At 39.2% G+C, this 21,429-nt stretch overlaps 1 protein-coding gene across 2 annotated transcripts in view; it reads right to left on the reverse strand.

The window, feature by feature from the left end:
- Positions 1–21,429, reverse strand: part of KNTC1 (kinetochore associated 1) — a 101,852-nt gene that overhangs the window by 58,107 nt on the left and 22,316 nt on the right. The window contains exons 1-16 of one of the 2 annotated variants that reach the window (XM_055405700.2): positions 21,219–21,302; positions 16,141–16,319; positions 12,892–13,012; positions 11,064–11,179; positions 10,142–10,220; positions 9,298–9,375; positions 7,774–7,808; positions 7,430–7,540; positions 6,365–6,458; positions 5,948–6,000; positions 5,619–5,734; positions 5,071–5,125; positions 4,449–4,547; positions 3,300–3,343; positions 3,129–3,194; positions 2,956–3,031 (exon numbers count right to left, since the gene is read on the reverse strand). In XM_055405700.2, coding sequence (XP_055261675.2) covers positions 2,956–3,031; positions 3,129–3,194; positions 3,300–3,343; positions 4,449–4,547; positions 5,071–5,125; positions 5,619–5,734; positions 5,948–6,000; positions 6,365–6,458; positions 7,430–7,540; positions 7,774–7,808; positions 9,298–9,375; positions 10,142–10,220; positions 11,064–11,179; positions 12,892–13,012; positions 16,141–16,269 — 1,272 coding nt within the window. In that variant the 5' untranslated portion in view covers positions 16,270–16,319; positions 21,219–21,302. Of the gene's footprint in view, positions 1–2,955; positions 3,032–3,128; positions 3,195–3,299; positions 3,344–4,448; positions 4,548–5,070; positions 5,126–5,618; positions 5,735–5,947; positions 6,001–6,364; positions 6,459–7,429; positions 7,541–7,773; positions 7,809–9,297; positions 9,376–10,141; positions 10,221–11,063; positions 11,180–12,891; positions 13,013–16,140; positions 16,320–21,218; positions 21,303–21,429 lie in introns of those variants that run through there. The other variant, XM_055405701.2, reaches the window with a different exon arrangement.

Genomic DNA, 21,429 nt, shown 5'->3' on the forward strand with positions numbered 1-21,429 from the left:
TGACCAGGGACACAAGAGGCTGACTTCATCGTAACACAAGGTAATTTCTGCTTCAGTTCAGTTCAGTTCAGTCGCTCAGTTGTGTCCGACTCTCCGCGACCCCATGAATGACAGCACGCCAGGCCTCCCTGTCCATCACCAACTCCCGGAGTTCACTCAAACTCATGTCCACAGAGTCGGTGATGCCATCCAGCCATCTCATTCTCTGTCGTCCCCTTCTCCTCCCGCCCCCAACCTTTCCTAGCATCAGTCTTTTCCAGTGAGTCAACTCTTCGCATGAGGTGGCCAAAGTATTGCAGTTTCAGCTTTAGCATCAGTCCTTCCGATGAACACCCAGGATTGATCTCCTTTAGAATGGACTGGTTGGATCTCCTTCTACTTGCCAAAACACTAAATAAAAGTGATGTAGCTCCAAGGAACAGGGCTCTTGACCCAAGAGGTCTTGAGTGCCCTGGTCCCATCTTTAAAACTTTAATTCTGTCTCTAGGTTTTTTTCCCAAACTGTGCGTTGACCACTTTTGATCCCTACCTGCTGTGCTGGCCGCAGCAATTACTAATATAGTTTAAGATCTCTTTCTCTTCTTCCAAACAGGTCATCCTCCTTCCCTGAACTAGAAGTATCTGTTTTCTTAATTTCGGTGCTTGTTATCCCATTAACTTACTTACTTCTTTACTCATATACACTTTTAAACAATAAATTGAATTGCTTTGTATGTTTTAAAATGCTATATTTAAAAACTTTTTATTTAATTTTTGGAGTATAGTTGATTAACAATGATAATTTCAGGTGTACAGCAGAATGATTCAGTTACACATATGCACTGCATTTACCCATTCAGGTTGCTACATAATATAAAATGATACATTTTTCCATTCTTTTTTTTTTTTATTTGATTACGCCAGGTATCTGTGGCACATAGGATCTTTAGCTACAGCATGCAAGCTCTCAGTTGCAGCATGTGGGGATCGAGTTCCCTAACCACAATCAAACCCAGGCCCTCTGCACTGGGATCACTGGAGTCAGCCACTGGATCAGTGGGGAAGTCCCCAAAAGGCTACATTTTTTAAACAACAAACACATGGATACTCACCACCCACAAAGGAAATATTAGTTCACTACCACTAGGCTTCCTCCTTCATTACTTAACACGACTTTTCAGGGGATATCAATGAATTCCTAATCGCCAAATTCAACAACTTTCAGTTTTTATGCTTGATTCTATCGGTAATATTTGCAACTGCTGATCACTTTCCACTCAACTTTTTGTCTGTCTTTTGGCCACGTCTCATGGCTTATGCGACCATAGTTCCCCCACCAAGGAATAAACCTAGGCCCTCAGCAGTGAAAGCAAGAAGCTCTAACCACTGGACTGCCAGGGATTCTCCTCCCTAAACTTCAAAGTTTCTTCTTCCTTGGCTTCTTCAATTGCACATTTGTGTGGGTTTCTTCCCAAATGTGTTCATCGCTCTTCTTCCTCTATGTCCCGTGTGCTGGTGCCCTGGATCTCGTACTCAGATTTCTCCTGACTCTCCATATTCTCCTTGAGAGGTCTGAGCCATTCCCCTGTGTTAACCACCTCCAGAGTCAGCTCAGATCACTCTCCAGGTTCCTATTAGACAGCCTCATTTTATAAGATCCCTTACATGCAATGTTTTTTTAAAACATAATTTTATTTTTATTTTTTGGCTGTGCTGGGTCTTTGTTGCTGTGAGGGCTTTTCTCTAGTTGCAGTGAGTGGGGGCTACTCTCTATATGGACCTTTCATTGTAGTGGCTTCTCTTGTTGGGGAGTATGGGCCTTAGGGCACACAAGGCTTCAGAAGTTGCGGCTCCCCAGTTCCAGAGCACAGGCTCCGTAGTTGTGGCACACGGGCTTAGGTGCTCCCTGGCATGTGGGATCTTCCCGGACCAGGGATTGAACCCATATCTCCTGCATTGGCAGGCAGATTCTTTACCACTGAGCCACTAGGGAAGTCATAAAGTGCAATGTTCACAAGGCAGAACCCTTTATATGTTATCCCTAAGTCTTCCACAACACTCTTCATTTTAAGTCATATCATCACATTTCAACTAGTATGCTGAGCAGAGTCCTGCAAGCCTCTTCCCAACATTATCACCCCCTGTTTGATCACTGAGCCCCACTGCTTCTACCTTCTACACACCTCTCTTGGCCTTCCCTCCTGTATGTCTCTACCTCGCTGCACTGGTTCAGTCTCCCAACTGAGACACTGGTTCAATCCCATTATCAATTTCCCCTCTTTATACAGTGAAGTTTTTAGTAGCTCTCTATCACCTGCAGAACAAAACATAAATCCTCTGCAGTGCACACAAAGCCCTCCAGACTCTGACCTTCTTCTCCATCATCTCCTTTTCTTTCTGTGCACATTGAACCTATACGCTAGTCCTGACTAATTACTAGGAGTTTCTGGAAACCATAAGACTCCCTCACTTTCTTTCTTTTTAATATCTGTGTGAATTTCTCTTTAATAAGGGATGAATTTTTCTTTTTAAAGTTTTCACTGAATTTGTTACAATGTTGTTTCTGTTCCATGCTTTGGTGTTCCAGCCTCCAGGCATGAGGGATCTTAGCTCCCTGACCAGGAATCAAACCTGCAACCCCACCCCTGTTTTGGTTGGTGAAGCTCCAACCACTGGTTTGCTAAGGAAGTCCTATCCCTCACTTTCTTCATGTATCCTAATACTTACAATACCCTTCCTCTCCCAGGACTATCAGGAATATCTTCAAGATCTGACATAAAATTACCTCCTCCAGAAAGTCTTCCCATCATACTTAAAAGTTCAATATCTCCTTTGACTCCCTTACTCTATTTTGGTTATATCTTAATTACAGGTCTGATCACACTAAATTTCAATCATGTTTTACCTGTTGGTCTCCTCAGCCTCTAGTACATGAAAAAATGCTTTCAATGCATGAATGAATACATGAATAATTACCTCAACATCTAGTCCAAACTGAATGGCAAAGCTCTCAGCTTCAGCAAATCTGTGTTTGTGAAGTAACCGACTCAATCTGAAAAATTAAAAAGAAATTTCAGTAAAATTTTTATTAATCAGGGAATTCAAGTCTTTCATTAAGGGGTAAGGCTTAGAAGAAAAGGAGAAGTTACCTGTTTTCTGGTAAAGCTTCTGTAAGACATCTGAGTGCTAAAACAGAGACCAACTCTTCAGACAGACTGAAAAAAACATTTTAATATTGACATTTGTCATTTAACATTAGTAAGTAAAATTTAACTATGCTGTTATTTAATGATGTATCTGATAAACAAAATGTGACCTACCTTGGATCATTTTTGCAAATTCCTTCCAGAAGGTATATGGTATCCTATAAGAGCAAAAACATGTTTAAAATTGAGAAACGGAATCAATTCACTTTACAGTTACTACCGTAACAACTGGTTTAGGCAGAAATTATCCATCAATGGATTCTAAAATTACTGGGAAAAACTGTTGAGGAAAAGAATATTCCCAAAGTCTCAAAATAGTACCACGGAAATTACTTACTAATTACCAGGGGGAACATGTACTTTTACAAGAAAGAAATCTGGCAAATCTCCTTTAACCAAGTGATCAAATTTAACAGCATCAATAACAAGACGAGTAAACCTGAGTCCCTTAACATGATCCAGTCAGGACACAATATCACCTATGCAGGATCCTGGCCAAAAAAGCTTAGCACAAATCTAACCATGACGAGGATGACAGATCCAAATGGAGGAACATTCAACCATTCTACTAGTACTCAAGAAAATGTGTCGGAAAAGAGCAAAATAAGACTAGGGAAGTTTTAGAGATTAAAGTAAACCACCATGTGACCACAATAACAAAATTCAATTTGTGATGCTTGATTGAATCCTAGGTCAGGAAAAAAAAAAGTTCTCAAGTAATTGGCACTATTGGTAAAATCTGAATGGCATATTTCACAATAATATTGCATTAATGTTAAATGTTGTGAGTATGATGACTATGTTTTAGAAGAATGGCTTGACTCTTTAGGAGATATCTGCTGAAATTAGAAACGAGGTTATGATGTCTGCAAGTAATTTCCAAATGGTTTGGAAAAAATACAGGGCATGTATATAAAAGAGATGAAACATAGTATAAAAAATTTTTTTATGATAACAGTTAAAAAATAAGTAAAAAGTGACAACCTCTTCCAAATTACCGATCATTTATATTCCCTGTGAACAGACAAGAAAATTGAACATGAAATTGACTGACGTCTTAGTCAATTAATTTTCTTGTCTTTTTAAATGAAAACTGACCTCCTACAAATAAATGTATCTCAGGACCTCTGATAACAATAAATATGGTTATAAACCTGAGATCTATGCAGGTGGTATTCCACTAGGTTCCACTCATTCTTGACTCAGTTATTCTTGTTTTTGTTGTTGTTACTATAAAGTAGTTCAAAATACATGTCACCTTACCGTGCTAATTCCTGTTTGGACCAGAGAAGAAATACTAGATACTTCCAAAGAATACAGTATTTCCATCGCAGGTAATGAATAGACCACGAGGTTTTTCATCTAAAAAAAAACAGGACAGCAATGAATTTCTTAGGTCAATATAAACCTATAAGCACAAGATAGCACTTCACAATCTAGGACATAGATGATAACATTTGATACAAAGTTAAATGAAAAAAATAAGTAAATCTGTTACTGTATTATTTAAAGATTACATATAAAATTACATCCTATCCCATCTTCTAAATCTGCTACCTGAAGTCCATTTTACAATTTGAACCTAAAGCAAATGTAATTTGGAAGACAAATGTAAATGTAAGGCAAATGTAATTAGTGTCAGAACTATGAAGTATCACTATAATAAGCATTTCTTGTGGAAATGCTCCAAGTAAAGTACGGAACAGAGATTTACACTATTTTTTTTTAGATGAGAAAAAAGAGCTCTGCAGGGTTATTTCTGATCTGTTAAGCACCTGTGTGAACTAAGAGCTAATATATTTCGAGTACTACTTAACAACTAGTTTTGTATTAATGCTATTTCTAACACATAATATGGACAAATGTGAAATAAATTCTCCCAAACCTTCTTATTAGTAGTAGTTGTCAGAGCCACTAATTTGAGATTTGTAATCCCTTGCCTGAAAGAGAAAAGAAGGTTTAAGTGAATCACATAAGCCAGTTGCTAGACATAAGCTAAGTCAAAGTGATATCCTTGTATAAAAATTTATTCACACAGAAGATAATGAATTTGACTTCTCAATGTTTATGGCCTAGACTGACACTCTTTCTAACACATCCACTTGGAGGTTTTTGTGCTACCTATTTGTTCTTAATGGCTAACAATGAAATGGTCTTTACCCTGTCAGTCTGTTCACAGTGTTATTTGGAATGTAACACATAATGGGGCTTCCCTGGTGGCTTAGCTGGTAAAGAATCCACTTGCAATGCGGGAGACCTAGGTTCAATCCCTGGGTTGGGAAGATTCCCTGGAGAAGGAAGGCTACACACTTCAGTATTCCGGTCTGGAGAATTCCATGGACTGTATAGACCATGGGGTAGCAAAGATCTGATCAGAACCAGGCAAGAAACCTGGTTCTAACAGAAGGGAAATCAAAGAGTGTCATAACGTACCAGGTAACTGATGAAGGTGACTCTGCTTCTGTGGTGAGAAGAAACTCTTCTACATGAAGGGCAGGCCAGTTCCATATGGGAGTTAGGGTGTAAATGTCCCATAAGCTCAACACGTTCTGCAAAAGAGACATTTCATTGATACACTCTCTTAATGACTAAAAATTTATGTTTGGGAATCTATCTTTTGATATGTAACTGAAATAAAGCACATTACACAAGACAGTAATTCACCCCAGCTAAAGTCCTTGTCTTGGTTAAGTTTAACAACATTTCCACTGTTAAATATAATACCAAGTGAAAATACTTAAGGCGAAGTATCAGAAACATACATCGGTATCAAGAACAAAAAGTAGGTTGTCTATTAGCTGGAATTTCTTTGCACCTACAAAAGAGAAAGCAAGGTGTGTAAGGACTACGTTTCTGGGTTACGTATTGCCATATTTAAGACAGTAAACTAACATACTTATGAAAAGGCAAAAGTACACTTAAACAAGAAGTTTCCATTCCCATTTATTCCCTCCCCTCTACTTTTCTGGATGACTACTAAAACAAAAAACCTCCCAAAACAAAGAGTAACAACTGCAACACTCCAAGAAGTCAAATATGCAAACAATCATAGACTAATAAGCTGGCTTGTTTACAAGAGTTATTTGGTAAAATGGCCCACATGCTAGACTGAGCATATTGACATGAAAATAACAACTCACTTTCAATTACCAAAAGTAGTTTTATTAACTTATTTTTACCTTTGATAATCTCTGAATCAATAACACTCTTAACTGTCATCCCTTGCCTCAAGGAATCTGGCTCCCATTTTGAGAATGCACAATTGCCAGTTCCCTACAGAAGTGAAAACAGTATGTCAATTATAAACTTGGTTTTAGACCCAAGTTCTCTTTCAAGTAGAAACATCAAAGTTGTTCATGTGACTAACTTCAAAATATATTTATATATATTCAAGCTCAGCAAGGTGTTATCATCCCATTCCTCTCTTAGTTTTCAAGAGAACAGAATGGAAAGAACAGTGAACTCCTACCACATGAACATTTAATAAAGAGCAGGCACGTTCAGGCAACTTAGAGACACCAGACAAGCTTTAAGACTTCCTCTAGAATTATGAGATAAATACAGTGCTTGATGAAGTATCGTCATTAAAATAACTATTATTTGAAAAAAATTCATAAATATTCATTTCAAATTATTTGAAGCCCGATGAAATACTGAACAGGAAGAACCAGATGGGGAAAAATGCCTGCTTAATATATAAATTTGGTAAGCAAAAATGTTGTAAATGCTGTAATAATATAATTCAATATAGAATTTTTGCCTACTCCTTGAATATGATATTAGATGTTTTGTTTGCTGCTGTTCCACTCATAGCCGAGGTGAAAAGTGAGTGTTAGTCACTCAACTCTTTGCAACCCCATGGACTATAGCCCATCAAGCTCCTCTCCATGGAATTCTCCAGGCAAGAATACTGGAAGTCATTCCCTTCTTGAGCGGATCTTCCGGACCCAGGGAATGAATCCAGGTCTCCTGTATTACAGGCAGATTCTTTACCATCTGAGCCACCTGGGAAGCCCTAACTGAAAGACATGCTAAATGTCAGGTAGAGATTAGTGAAAATAAAGGTACAATAGTTTTTCCAATGTAGAAACTTAGTTAACTTATTGAGTTAATTTCATGACCTTTATTTTCTAATTTCCCTGTTTCTGCTATACACTACAAATTCATAATTTTATCAAAACTATGTTTTAATGAAGAAACATTTCAGAAAAAGAAATTTGAAATTTTATAAAAAAAAGAATTACCCCAATTATTACAGGGATTTCACTTGCTAAATCACCAGCCACAAGATTGAGACAACCGAGAGTATGATAATTCTCAGTAGAAATAAAGCTGGACTTGATTTGTCCTTGTAACTGTAAGATTTAAAAAAATAAGAATGTTATATATATGCTCCATAGTCCAAACTCCTTGGAAAGATTGATAAAAATCAGTTAAATCAAGATACAAATGTACCTTTTAATGGGAATGTCATTAAAATGTTTCATCATGCTAATTCCCCAAAATCAACCATTAGACAATTATGCAGAAACACTTTCTTAAACTGGGATTCAAGTTTTAAGAAGACAGTGTGGTTTTGTCTTCTTACCTTCTTAGCTGTATTCAAGTCTGCCTTTTCGATCGCTGCATGAAAAAGAGAAAGTAGGCTAAATTTATACTATGACCTAAAATACATACGAGTCTCCCCTTTCGTGTCAAGATGAAATTATATACAACCTAGTGAGAAAAACAATGGGTCAGAAATCAATAAAGTGCTGGTGACCTTTCAGTTTTGCCCTTGACCAAAGAAATAAACTGGGATGACATGTTGTACTCAGGGCACCAGCCAGAGTGTCTTACAATCCTTACAGTGCCTCTCCACACGTTCACTCACCAAGGTTCTTCCTACTCAGAGTCCTCTCCCTGCCCCAACTCTTCTAGTCAAGCTCTGAAGTGCTACCTGTGATGTCTTCATCACTTTGTACTCCCTTTTGAAAGAGCTGTTTCACTTGTCCGGCTCCTTCATCAAACTTTAGAGAACCGTATCTCTTAAGTCTCCTCGTATCCCCAGGATCTGGCACATTCTTAGCACAGGTATGCATGCATGCTAAATCACTTCAGTTGGGTCTGACTCTTTGTGACCTTTGTGACCCTATGGACTGTAGCCCACCAGGCTCCTCTGTCCATGGGATTCTCCAGGCAAACATACTTGAGTGGGTCTTCATGCCCTCCTCCAGGGAATCTTCCCAACCCAGGGATCGAACTCTTATCTCCCTTGTTTCCTGCATTGGCAGGCGGGTTCTTTACCACTAGTGCCACCTGAGAAGCCCTCTTAGCACATAGTAGATCGTTAAAAATTGTTGAATATATGCCTGGGATCAATTCCTCAATTTCTGCCAGCTCAGAGGGATATAAGATCCACACAATTCACTAACACACTCTAGATTACTGCTCTGTATTATTAACACGCAATCATTTCAGTTTACAGGTTCATTCATTCCAGCAAAAAGCATTTATTACTATGCTAGCATATGGCCTGTCTGTCCAAATAAGTTGTAAAGTCCTCGAAGGCTATAAATAAATATTTCTTCAGATTCTGTTGCAGCCCTAACTTGGAGAATAAGTATATTACAAATACTCAAAGTATACCCAGTATCAAAGAATAGAGTTACACTAAAATATTCTCAAAGAGACTATATTAAAATTACTTGTAAAACTCATACGAAATATTGCTGTGGGGCTTCCCTGGTGACTCAGCGGTAAAGAATATGCCTGCCAATGCAGGAGACACAGGTTCAATCCCTTGTTTGGGAAGACCCCACATGCCGAGAAGCAACCAAGCCTGTGCACCGCAACTATTGAGCCTGTGCTCTAGAGCTCAGGAACTGCACCTACTGAGGCCCAGGCACCCTTAGAGCCTGTGTTCCACAGGAAAAGAAGCCATAACGGTGAAAAGCCTGCACATCACAACTAGAGAGCAGAATTCCTGATCTCTGTAAATAAAGAAAGCACATGCTCACCAGCAAAGACCCAGTGCAAACAAAAAATAAATAAAATTATTGATTAAAAAAAAAAGAGCCCTTAAAAAAAAGTTCGCTGCAAATCAATAATAAGAAAATAATACATTACTTACCTTGTTGAATTTTTACAAGCTGAAGGTTTGTAATACAAAAAAGTCCATTGTTTGTAAGAAGCAGCATATAATAGGTATCTATTAAAACAAAATCAGGCCAGCTTCTTTAAAAGGCACATCAATATAAATAGATCCAGAGTCTGGATCTAGCTTAAAAATACGTCAATTTGCTCTTTTAAAGTCTAATAACCAAATAATATAGTAGCAATACAGATAAAAGTTATTTATAAAGAGTTGGCAAATTATCTGTAAAAACAAAATTACTACTTTGAAATTTTTATAAACCAAACTTCATTTACCAGAAAAAAATAATCTCAGCTACATCAAAATAAAGTCCAGTTAACATTTGTTAAAAAGAAGTATACTAAATATACTAAAATACATAAGAACATTTTAAAAGATTATGTATCCTTAATTAAGAACTCTTAAAACTGTAAAAAGTTTAGGATATATTATTTAAGAAGAGTTAACATTTAAGCCTCTGAAAAGAACTAAAATAAACTTATTTTTTAAAACAATATTAATTGCACTCCAAAAGTTTAACTTTGTGTAAGTGTTAGTCACTCAGTCGTGTCCCACTCTTTGCAACCCCATGGACTACAGCCTGCCAGGCTCCTCTGTCCATGGGGATTCTCCAGGCAAGAATACTGGAGTGGGTTGCCATTTCCTTCTTCAGGGGACCATCCCAACCCAGGGATCAAACCCAGGTCTCCTGCATTGCAGGCGGATTCTTTACCAACTGAGCCACCTAGGGCAAATTAATTTACCTAATATATTAAGTACAATCTGATTTTTTGACTGAACATTATTAAGAAGATATTAAAAAAGAAATTTAAAAACTTACCCTCATTTGAACTATCTTTCTCAATAACAAGATTCCGGTAAGTACACTGATTTTCATCGTTAGCTTTCTGAACAAATGCCTAATTACAAATTAATATCAAGTGATAAGATTAAACCCAGAAAAATACAATCAAAGATTATTTTTTTTAAACTCGAGGGTTATCAATTATCATGAGCAATAATTCTACCTATATCCCAAACATTTTAGTCTTGAAATGGAAAACTATTATGGACAAGTATACAGTCTTCAAACTGTAATTTTTCAGTTTTGCACTTATGTCATGTTTTGTGGATTAAAAAGCGTTGCCTGCCATATCAGCAAACAAAGGTTGCTGCGACCACATCCAGCCACGAGGGAACTCAGGATGGAGACGAACAGGCTGCCCACTGGCCAGCCCTCAGCCACGGCAGCTACCCCCAAGTGCACACCAAGGGGACTCTGGATGAGGAAGCACCTGATACCGGCCCTGGGTGGTAAAGGTGCATATATCAAGGAATGATTTCAGTCAGCCCACTCTTGCATCTTCCCATACATAGACAACACTAAATTCATTAACCTGAGACACTAATTTTCTTTAGTTAACAGTACTCTTTTGATGTTCCGACTATACGGTCTGTCTTGGAAAACTCCTATATATCCTAGCTCCTCCCTTACTTCTTCAGAGCAGTCCCTCAGAGCTATCTTGAGAGACTGCCTCCTGGGTTTGAAGTTCACAGAAAGTCCACCCGATAAAACGTAATTCTCAACTTTTAGGTTGTGCATTTTTTTCAGTCTCTAAGCTATGATTCTTAAATTCAATGTTAAGAAACATTATCCTTTTAAAACACAAATCAAGCGAGGCTTTGCTAGAGTTTTTAGCTAAGAGATAATTTAGAATTTAGATAATGAAGATGAAAAACATAACAAGGTAACAAGGTCTTACACTGGTGAGTAACGTTAGCTTTGATGTCACATGAATAAGATGTAAGTTGCCACTTCTCTCCCCAACCAAAAGAAACTTTCCTTCTTGACACAGGCCAACTACGTCCACTTCCGAATCTGAAAATTTCAAATCAAAGTTATGCCAAGTTTCCTCCAAAAAATGTTTATTTTCAATACAAAGAATTGCAAATTTTTTTATTAAAAGTCAACTATTTAAGAAGCTTCTTTTAAATATTTCAGGAAAGTAGTGATTAATGTCAAAAGGAACGCTACTGACTCTTAGTCAATAAATATTTGCTGAGCACTGAATATAGGCTAAGCATTGTTCAAGGCCTTTTGTATATATCTGAGAATATTACCAAGAGTCCCACCTTCATGGAACTCAAATGCTAAGGCAGAAATAGATGATAAACAGTCAGCATAACAATCTAATTATGACACAAACAAAGGTAATACAGAGGAGGGAAACAGAGCTCGGAAGAGCCGTGTGGTATTAATTGGTGTGCTCAGGACAGCTCCCTTTGTCAGATCTGAACAAAAATTTGAAGGAGGTGAGAAAGTTATTGTCTGCAAAACAGCAAGAAGGCCAGGGGGAAGTGAAGACTGCAAGGGGAAGGCTAAGGCAAAAGGCAGTAGAATATAAATTGTTTATAAAATTATTCACTAACAATATCTGTACACAGAGTACTATATGTAGACAGAGTCTCACTTTCCATTGGTGAAACTGAATCTTGTGGCCCCATCAGGGTAAATATGCTAATATTCCACAAAATATAGGTTTTCCTCCTACATGATCAAGATTTTGTTCTTACATGCATACCTTCTAATTCCTTTCCAGCTAAGTTTTGTTTTAAAATAATTAATTAATTTTCAGCTGTTCTCACACAAACACTTCAATTTCTCTCAAAATTTCAGAAAAAGTTTCACAATATTTTCACTTATTTTCCAACAAAACCACTGACTTGCTTGTCCCTTCAGTTCAGTTCAGTCGCTCAGTCGTGTCCGACTCTTTGCGACCCCATGAATCATAGCACGCTAGGCCTCCCTGTCTATCACCAACTCTCGGAGTTCACTCAAACTCATGTCCATCGAGTCGGTGATGCCATCCAGCCATCTCATTCTCTGTCGTCCCCTTCTCCTCCCGCCCCTAATCCTTCCCAGCATCAGAGTCTTTTCCAGTGAGTCAACTCGTCGCATGAGGTGGCCAAAGTACGCTTAAGTCCATATTTGCATATACATACTTAAAGCTCTTTAGTCCAGTAGGAATTCATTCATAAGCACTTTTTAAACATTTATAGTCCTAGAAGTATTCAAATATCTCCTGTGCATAACTGAAATTATGCACAAGACCCAGGAACTTGAACATGCGTGTGTGCTAAGTCACTTCAGTTGTGTCTGACTCTGCGACCTCATGGACTGTAGCCCACCAGGCTCCTCTGTCCATGGGTTCTCCAGGTGATACTGGAATGGGTTACCATGCCCTTCTCCAGGGGATCTTCCTGACCCAGGGATCAAACCTGTGTCTCCGGCATTACAGGCGGATTCTTTACCACTGAGCCCCCAGGGAAGCCCAGTTTTCTACTAAAACCAAAACCATGCAAATCAACTGTTGCTCTCCTAGTATGCTGTTCCTAGACTTATTGACAGAAAGGATCATCTCAGTATCCTTTCCATCGGGTACTCAACACAAGGTACTCAAGATTCATTTCTTAAAATCAGTTTAATTTCAAGTCTTATAAATAATGGAGTAAAGAAAAGGCAATGCTGTAGAAATTGGTAGCAAGATACAGCTGACTTCCAATTTGTTTACTGCATTACGTTAGACTTACCAAATGTAAGATGTAACTGAAGAGATCTACAAATGCTGTCCAACAGTATAACCGATTGGTCTGCTATAATAATAAACCCATCACTTAAGCTGCATGCTTGTATTTTTGGATTTAATGAGGCCTGGGGGAGAGAAAAGTAGGACTAAAATAAAGCATTTTTATACACGTTTAACAATAGTTATCAATAATGTCATCATAGTCCTAAGCACCCAAGTTTAAAACTTCACTTGACAGGCCTCTTTTCTTGAGCCCATATAACTTCTTAGTCAAGCGTTTCTTTTTTTTTTAATGTCTATTTATTTGGCTGCACCATGTCTTAGTTGTGGCACACAGGATCCTAGATCTTTCTGTGGCATGCAGGGTCTTCAGTTGTGGCATGCGAACTCTGAGTTGCAGCATATAGAATTTAGTTCCCTGACCAGGGATTGAAGCCTGCATTGGGAACGTGGAGTCTTAGCCACTGGACCATCAGGGAAGTCCCAAGCTTTTCCTTCTATGATATATCTTGAATCCCATCAGAACCTCAAACAGGGAAATAGTCCATGGTTGCTTCTGTTGTTGTTGCTCAGTCTCAGAGTCACGTCCAAGTCTTTGCAAACCCTGTGGGTTGCAGCACACCAGTTTCCTCTGTCTGACGTAGCACAGGGCAAAGGATTCCCAAGTACAAGCCTTTGTTTCCTAAGGGTCGACCTTATGCTTAGAGAAACCTGCAGGTGTTAACACAAATGAATGAACCAATATTGGCATAAAGTCTCAGTGTCTGGGCTTCAGCGGGGAGGGGGGCTGTGGTGTACTGTGAAATGAAGGACACAAGGCCCTACAGAAACTAGAGTCAGCGAAATGAAAGCCCCATGGAAATGTGACCCTGGCATGGCCACAGCTTCCAATTTACCAAGAGAATCTGAACCTTTATGTGAAATAGTCTAAATTTTAAATATTGGCAGCTCAGTCGATATTTTAAAAAACACTGCAAGCCAAATATGAGTCTCCAGTTTGCAGCTTCTGTTGATTAGAGCTTCCCACACATATGTACCTTGAAGCAGTTGGACAGCTCAGTGGTTGAGAATGCTGTCACTTACTAGCTGAGTCATCTCAGGCAAATGCCTCAACTAACTCTCTAGTAAACCAGAAACAATAATAAATAATGCCTACAACACTGGTTGATTTGGAGAGTCATGAATAAATTCATATAAAGGGCTAAGATCCTGATGCTGGGAAAGACCAAGGAGAGGAGAAGCAGGTGACAGGATGAAATGGTTGGATGGCATCATTGACTCAACAGACACAAGTCTGAGCAAACTCGGGGGGACAGTGAAGGACAGGGAAACCTGGCATGCTGCAGTCCATGGGGTTGCAAAGTGTCGGAGATGACTGAGCCACTGAACAGTACAGGGCTTAGAAGGGAACCTAGCCTATAGCATATGCTTGATAAATTGGCTCATATTATATCTGTTTCAGTGGCCACCTTCTGCAGGTGTAATTCTTGAAAACTACATTCTGACACCAAAGAAGAAATTGTGCTACACCTCCCACGGATCTAACCCAGGCTGTTTTCTCTGCCTGGATTGCCCTTAAACCTTGAGAATTTTTTTTGGTCATACTGTGCAATGGGATTTTAATTCTTCAACCAGGGATCAAACCTGTGCCCGCTGCATTGGGAGCATAAAGTCTTAACCACTGGACCACAGGGAAAGTCCATTTTCTTTTTCTAGTTTCCTCACTGGAAACTTAAGATTATTGATTTTAGATTTTCTTCTTTTCTAATATATGCATGTAGTTTCCCTCTAAGCACTGATTTGGCTGCATTCCACATATTTTGGTTAAGTTGTGCTTTCATTTCCCCTTCTTTTTCTGAAGGCCCAAGTCAGGTGCTAGTTTATGAAATGCTCCTTAGATTGTCCCAACCCACAGTGAGATCTCCATTTTCTGAACTCCTACTACATGTACTGTCTGTACCATTCATTTGGTATTTGGCACACACTGACTTGCACAGCTAGGTATTTTTTTACTGCTGTGTCCTGTCTGTCTAACTTTAAGGAAAAATCCTAAAGAGAATTACCGAATGCAAGCATGGGTTGTGAACACAGCATTTGCTACAAGTAATGCCCCAAGCTAACAACTGACGAAATTTTAGTCCTTAACTGAAATCAAAGCTCAATACATACTATTCTTTTTCAACAGAAGCCCTCAGAGATCAAGAAGGGCCTGGGCCACTTCCATCTTTTAAGGCTGCTGGTAATAATAAAAAATAAAGAAATACCATTTTCTCATTATAGAACCTACAGTATTCTTTACACTTTTGCCTTTTACAAATAAATACCAAGGACGAAAATTTATTTGTATTGTTCATAATATTTATAAATTCCATGATTTACAAATGCCATAAAGCAGTACAGGCTGACAATAGGACACAAGTTGCATAAAGAATGATTTTTTGAAAATCTTGATCAGCTAGTGTCTTTCATGCTCATTTGAAGAAAAAGTCAAAAGCCTACATTTTGAGACCTTTGATGAACAACGTTCCCAGAGACTCAGGTCCTCTCTTTCTAGCTCTAAAAACTACAAATCTTACCTGGTCTTTCCTTCTTTTAAAAGTTTTTTCCTCAATCAGTTATTTAAAACATTACATTAACTTACTATGAGAAGTAGAGAAATCCTGGGCTATAATACTGTGACAGAAGATCATTTGTACTTTCTCTAAAAGAAACTTTTGTTTACCATGATCACCAAAATTTTATCAAAAGCAAATTACTGAGAAAGAAAATCAAAGATAAAAAACGAAGAGCGATACTTTCCATAGAAGGCAGAGAATAAGGTTTCAAGCCTGGTGTGAGAATGGTGGAGTAGTTATTAAAAGAACAAAGTTAAAATACAGAGAGAAATTCATGGAAAGGATAGGACAATCTCAACCTCAGAGGTAGGAGTATGAGAAGAGCTTGGGATCAGGGAGGGACCCCAGGGGCTTGCTTCAATTTTAGGTAATGTTTTACTTCCTAAGCTGGTGATAGATATTCTTTGTATCATTTGTGCATACATCTCTATTTCTAAAATGCCAAGAAGAGCTATGAAAAGTTTAGGTTTGGAATATTGACCTTAAAATGATGTAGGGGGAATTCAGATGGAAATTTCCAGTAATCTGACACTAAAGTTTGAATCCCTGAGAAAAGACTATACTCATTTATAAAACAACTACCATGTGGCTACTAGTTTTACTAAACACAGTAAAAATTTTGTGAATGAAAACATTACCTTTTCAGAGGAGATCTTTGCTAGTAAATCTACTTGATATAAAGCAGTTCCGTGTTCTTTTCTTGAACCAACACTTAGGTACCCACTTCCTGTATCATCATTTGTTAGCAGCTCAATATCATTCCACATGTTTCTGAGATTGTTTTCCTGATCAGGAATCACTGCCTTCCCTATGACAACTGTAAAATCAGACCAAATTACATCGTTGCATAGACTGCAGCTCCTTGGGAAATAAAAAGGCTTTATTAAATACATATATGTATATATATACACATACACACCAATAAACAGAGACTTCTGTGTGTTATTTCTGTGGTCACTAGACACTTCGGATCAATAAGATAAATGGAACTAGAACTATGATTATCACTAGAGAAGAACATACTGGTTTAGGGACACAGGCAAACAATTTCAATCTTACCAATGCGTCCTAGAGTTTCTAGTATTTTGAATACTTAGGTGAAATTATAAGAAGCTTTCATTTGAAAAAAATCTTTAACCAGAAAAGCAAAAAACGGTGAAGTTTCTGAATGCATATCGTCTGGGATACCTTAGGTTGGTTACATTTCCAGATGAACTTAAAAAACCATGTCCATTCATGTTTCCAGGATTGTTACACCAGAAATGAAAATGTTAAGGAGAGGTGGAAAAAAACAGATTAGGCTTCTGACTGGACCAAAGAGTGTGTTTGTAACCTTAGGAGTCACTTAACTATTTCATCAGCAAGGACTTAAATAACTCATTTCACTGGGTCTCCAGGGCATAGAATACTAAAATGAAAAGCAATGCCTGGATCAGGACTGGAGGGGAAAATAACCAAATAGTTACAGTTGTTTTGATAACTGCTCAGAGATACGTTTTTAAATCTTTGACGGTAACAGTACAGGAAAGAAATGATTTTTAACTTGGGGCTCTTATATATTTATTAATCTGTTGTGGTCAAGCAAGTAATTTAAACTTTCTGTTCCTCAATTCTCTTCTATAAAATAGAATACAGTTGTACATAGCCAGAAAGGTCACTACCAGTTTCAAATATTCACAAAACAATGCTTGGTTTCATGGCAAGCACTCACTTTTAAGTGCAGCTAATGCCCCAACCAGTAACGCTGAAGAAGCCGAAGTTGAACGGTTCTATGAAGACCTACAAGACCTTTTAGAACTAACACCCAAAAAAGATGTCCTTTTCATTATAGGGGACTGGAATGCAAAAGTAGGAAGTCAAGAAACACCTGGAGTAACAGGCAAATTTGGCCTTGGAGCACAGAATGAAGCAGGGCAAAGGCTAATAGAGTTTTGTCAAGAGAACGCACTGGTCATAGCAAACACCCTCTTTCAACAACACAAGAGAAGACTCTACACATGGATATTACCAGATGGTCAACACCAAAATCAGATTGATTATATTCTTTGCAACCAAAGATGGAGAAGCTGTATACAGTTAGCAAAAACAAGACCAGGAGCTGACTGTGGCTCAGATCATGAACTCCTTATTGCCAAATTCAGACTTAAATTGAAGAAAGTAGGGAAAACCACTAGACCATTCAGATATGACCTAAATCAAATCCCTTATGATTATACAGTGGAAGTGAGAAATAGATTTAAGGGACTAGATCTGATAGATAGAGTGCCTGATGAACTCTGGACGGAGGTTCGTGACACTGTACAGGAGACAGGGACCAAGACCATCCCCATGGAAAAGAAATGCAAAAAAGTGAAATGGCTGTCTGAGGAGGCCTTACAAATAGCTGTGAAAAGAAGAGACGTGAAAAGAAGAGAAGCGAAAAGCAAAGGAGAAAAGGAAAGATATAAGCATCTTAATGCAGAGTTCCAAAGAATAGCAAGGAGAGATAAGAAAGCCTTCCTCTGTGATCTATGCAAAGAAATAGAGGAAAACAACAGAATAGGAAAAACAAGAGATCTCTTCAAGAAAATTAGAGATACCAAGGGAACATTTCATGCAAAGATGGGCTCGATAAAGGACAGAAATGGTATGGACCTAACAGAAGCAGAAGATATTAAGAAGAGGTGGCAAGAATACACAGAAGAACTGTACAAAAAAGATCTTCACGACCAAGATAGTCACGATAACATGATCACTGACCTAGAGCCAGACATCTTGGAATGTAAAGTCAAGTGGGCCTTAGAAAGCATCACTATGAACAAACCTAGTAGAGGTGATGGAATTCCAGTTGAGCTATTTCAAATCTTGAAAGATGATGCTGTGAAAGTGCTGCACTCAATATGCCAGCAAATTTGGAAAACTCAGCAGTGGCCACAGGACTGGAAAAGGTCAGTCTTCATTCCAATCCCAAAGAAAGGGAATGCCAAAGAATGCTCAAACTACCGCACAATTGCACTCATCTCACACGCTAGTAAAGTCATGCTCAAAATTCTCCAAGCCAGGCTTCAGCAATATGTGAACCGTGAACTCCCAGATGTTCAAGCAGGTTTTAGAAAAGGCAGAGGCACCAGAGATCAACTTGCCAACATCTGTTGCATCATGGAGAAAGCAAGAGAGTTCCAGAAAACCATCTATTTCTGCTTCATTGACTATGCCAAAGCCTTTGACTGTTTGGATCACAATAAACTGTGGAACATTCTGAAAGAGATGAGAATACCAAACCACCTGACCTGTCTCTTGGGAAACCTGTATGCAGGTTAGGAAGCAACAGTCAGAACTGTACATGGAACAACAGACTGGTTCCAAATAGGAAAAGGAGTACATCAAGGTTGTATATTGTCACCTTGCTTATTTAACTTCTATGCAGAGTACCTCATGAGGAACGCTGGGCTGGAAGAAGCACAAGCTGGAATCAAGATTGCTGGGAGAAATATCAATAACCTCAGATATGCAGATGACACCACCCTTATGGCAGAAAGTGAAGAGGAACTCAAAAGCCTCTTGATGAAAGTGAAAGAGGAGAGTGAAAAGGTTGGCTTGAAGCTCAACATTCAGGAAACAAAGATCATGGCATCTGGTCCCATCACTTCATGGGAAATAGATGGGGAAACAGTGGAAACAGTGTCAGACTTTATTTTTTTGGGCTCCAAAATCACTGCAGATGCTGATTGCAGCCATGAAATTAAAAGACGCTTTCTCCTTGGAAGGAAAGTTATGACCAACCTTGATACTATGTTAAAAAGCAGAGACATTACTTTGCCAACAAAGGTCCGTCTAGTCAAGGCTATGCTTTTTCCTGTGGTCATGTATGGATGTGAGAGTTGGACTGTGAAGAAAGCTGATCGCCGAAGAATTGATGATTTTGAACTGTGGTGTTGGAGAAGACTCTTGAGAGTCCCTTGGACTGCAAGGAGATCCAACCAGTCCATTCTAAAGGAGATCAATCCTGGGTGTTCATTGGAAGGACTGATGCTAAAGCTGAAACTGCAATACTTTGGCCACCTCATGCGACGAGTTGACTCACTGGAAAAGACTCTGATGCTAGGAAAGGTTGGGGGCAGGAGGAGAAGGGGATGACAGAGAATGAGATGGCTGGATGGCATCACCGACTTGATGTACATGAGTTTGAGTGTACTCCGGGAGTTGGTGATGGACAGGGAGGCCTGGCGTGCTGTGATTCATGGGGTCGCAGAGAGTCGGACACGACTGAGCGACTGAACTGAACTGAATCCACTACTGTACTGGTGGAAGAAGGTAACATTTGAGCTAGTATTTAAGGTTCAGTTCAGTTCAGTCGCTCAGTCACGTCCGACTCTCTGCGACCCCATGAATCACAGCACACCAGGCCTCCCTGTCCATCACCAACTCCCGGAGTACACTCAAACTCATGTCCATCGAGTCGGTGATGCCATCCAGCTATCTCATTCTCTGTTGTCCCCGTCTCCTCCCGCCCCCAATCCTTCCTAGCATCACTCTTTTCCAGTGAGTCAACTCGTCGTATAGGTGGCCAAAGTATTGGAGTTTAAAGGAGCTTTTTAAATATTGGAAGAGCTCTTACTAGGAGTGCAAGCAAGGGCACGAAAACAAGGCACATCAGAATAGACAATAATTTTAGTGGCTGTGTTTGGGCAGGAATTGGGAGATTAAGACAGGCTGAAGTAAATACTTCTATGAGTTTCAGAGTCCCACATCTGCAAGAACAGAGAAATATTATCAGCCTCCCAGGTATGTCATACTCATTTGACAAACGTTTAGTGAATGCCTACTGTGTGTCAGGCACTGTTCTAGGAGCTGGGAATACATCTGTGAAGAAGACACAAAAGGTCTTTGTCATTATGAAATTCATATCCCATAGGAAAGACAGACAAAAATAAATGCGGTATTGAGTAGACAAGATAGTTTGAATGTATTACTCATTTAATCTGCACAACAACCCATTTTACAGCTGAGAAGCATGAGTCAGGGACTAAGTAAATGGTCACCTAAAATGAGTTAACGATGTCGCTAGACAAGATCTAAATTCATGCCAGTTATTAACTGCTATACTGTTTCCTTATGAAAAAATAAGTAAATGCACAACTACAAATAATACTCAAGTGAATGGGGGGTGGCGCACAAGAAAAATCTGGGAGCGGAAAGAGATGACAACTGAGCTGAGATCCGAATAACAAGACAAGGCAACTATGCAAGGCTCAGGGGGAACAAAGATGCAGGCCGAATATCAAAGATGCAGAGGGTGGAATGAGTTTGGGGCTGCTGTAGGGCCATATGAAGAATGGGATATTGCGGGGGCTAAACCAACAGGTGGAACCAATGAATCCTTGATTACAAGATTGGCTTTCATCCTCAGTATTAGCGTGGAAAAACTACTAAGTAGGCCTGTGGCGTGATGTGATTAAGTTTGAGATTACTCTGGGTGCTGAGTGAACACGTAAACGAGTTAAACGAAATGAAAATTTCAAATAGGCCTCCTTGCTTAAGTGCTCTCAGCTAGACACGGGCCAGCAAGAAACAACTCCAACCACTCTCCCGACGGCGTCTTAAGAGGATAACACCCCAAACTGAGCTGAGGTTTCTCCTGTTTCGACCTAAAACCACCCCAGCCCCCAGCTCCTACAGTAGCGTGGCTCCTCCTCCTCACCTGCAATTGAAGAAATTAAAGAATACTCAAATTTACCTCCCCCGCATCCAGGCTGGCACAACTGCTCCTAAAGTCTTTAGGGTCTTTACCACAGGTTTAAATTGGCGGGAGAAAACCAAGCCCAACCCCTTCTACGGCGACTAGGGAGGCCAAGATTGCTCTAGAAGCGAAATAGGAAGTCGCCCCACCCTAAATTCCACCAGTTCTGAAATCCTTGCAAAGCATTCTGTGGTACGTCCTTGGCCCC

Source organism: Moschus berezovskii, chromosome 19 (assembly GCF_049115385.1).
Source record: "Moschus berezovskii isolate FMDL1 chromosome 19, NW_MosBer_1.0, whole genome shotgun sequence".
Taxonomy (NCBI): Eukaryota; Metazoa; Chordata; class Mammalia; order Artiodactyla; family Moschidae; genus Moschus; species Moschus berezovskii.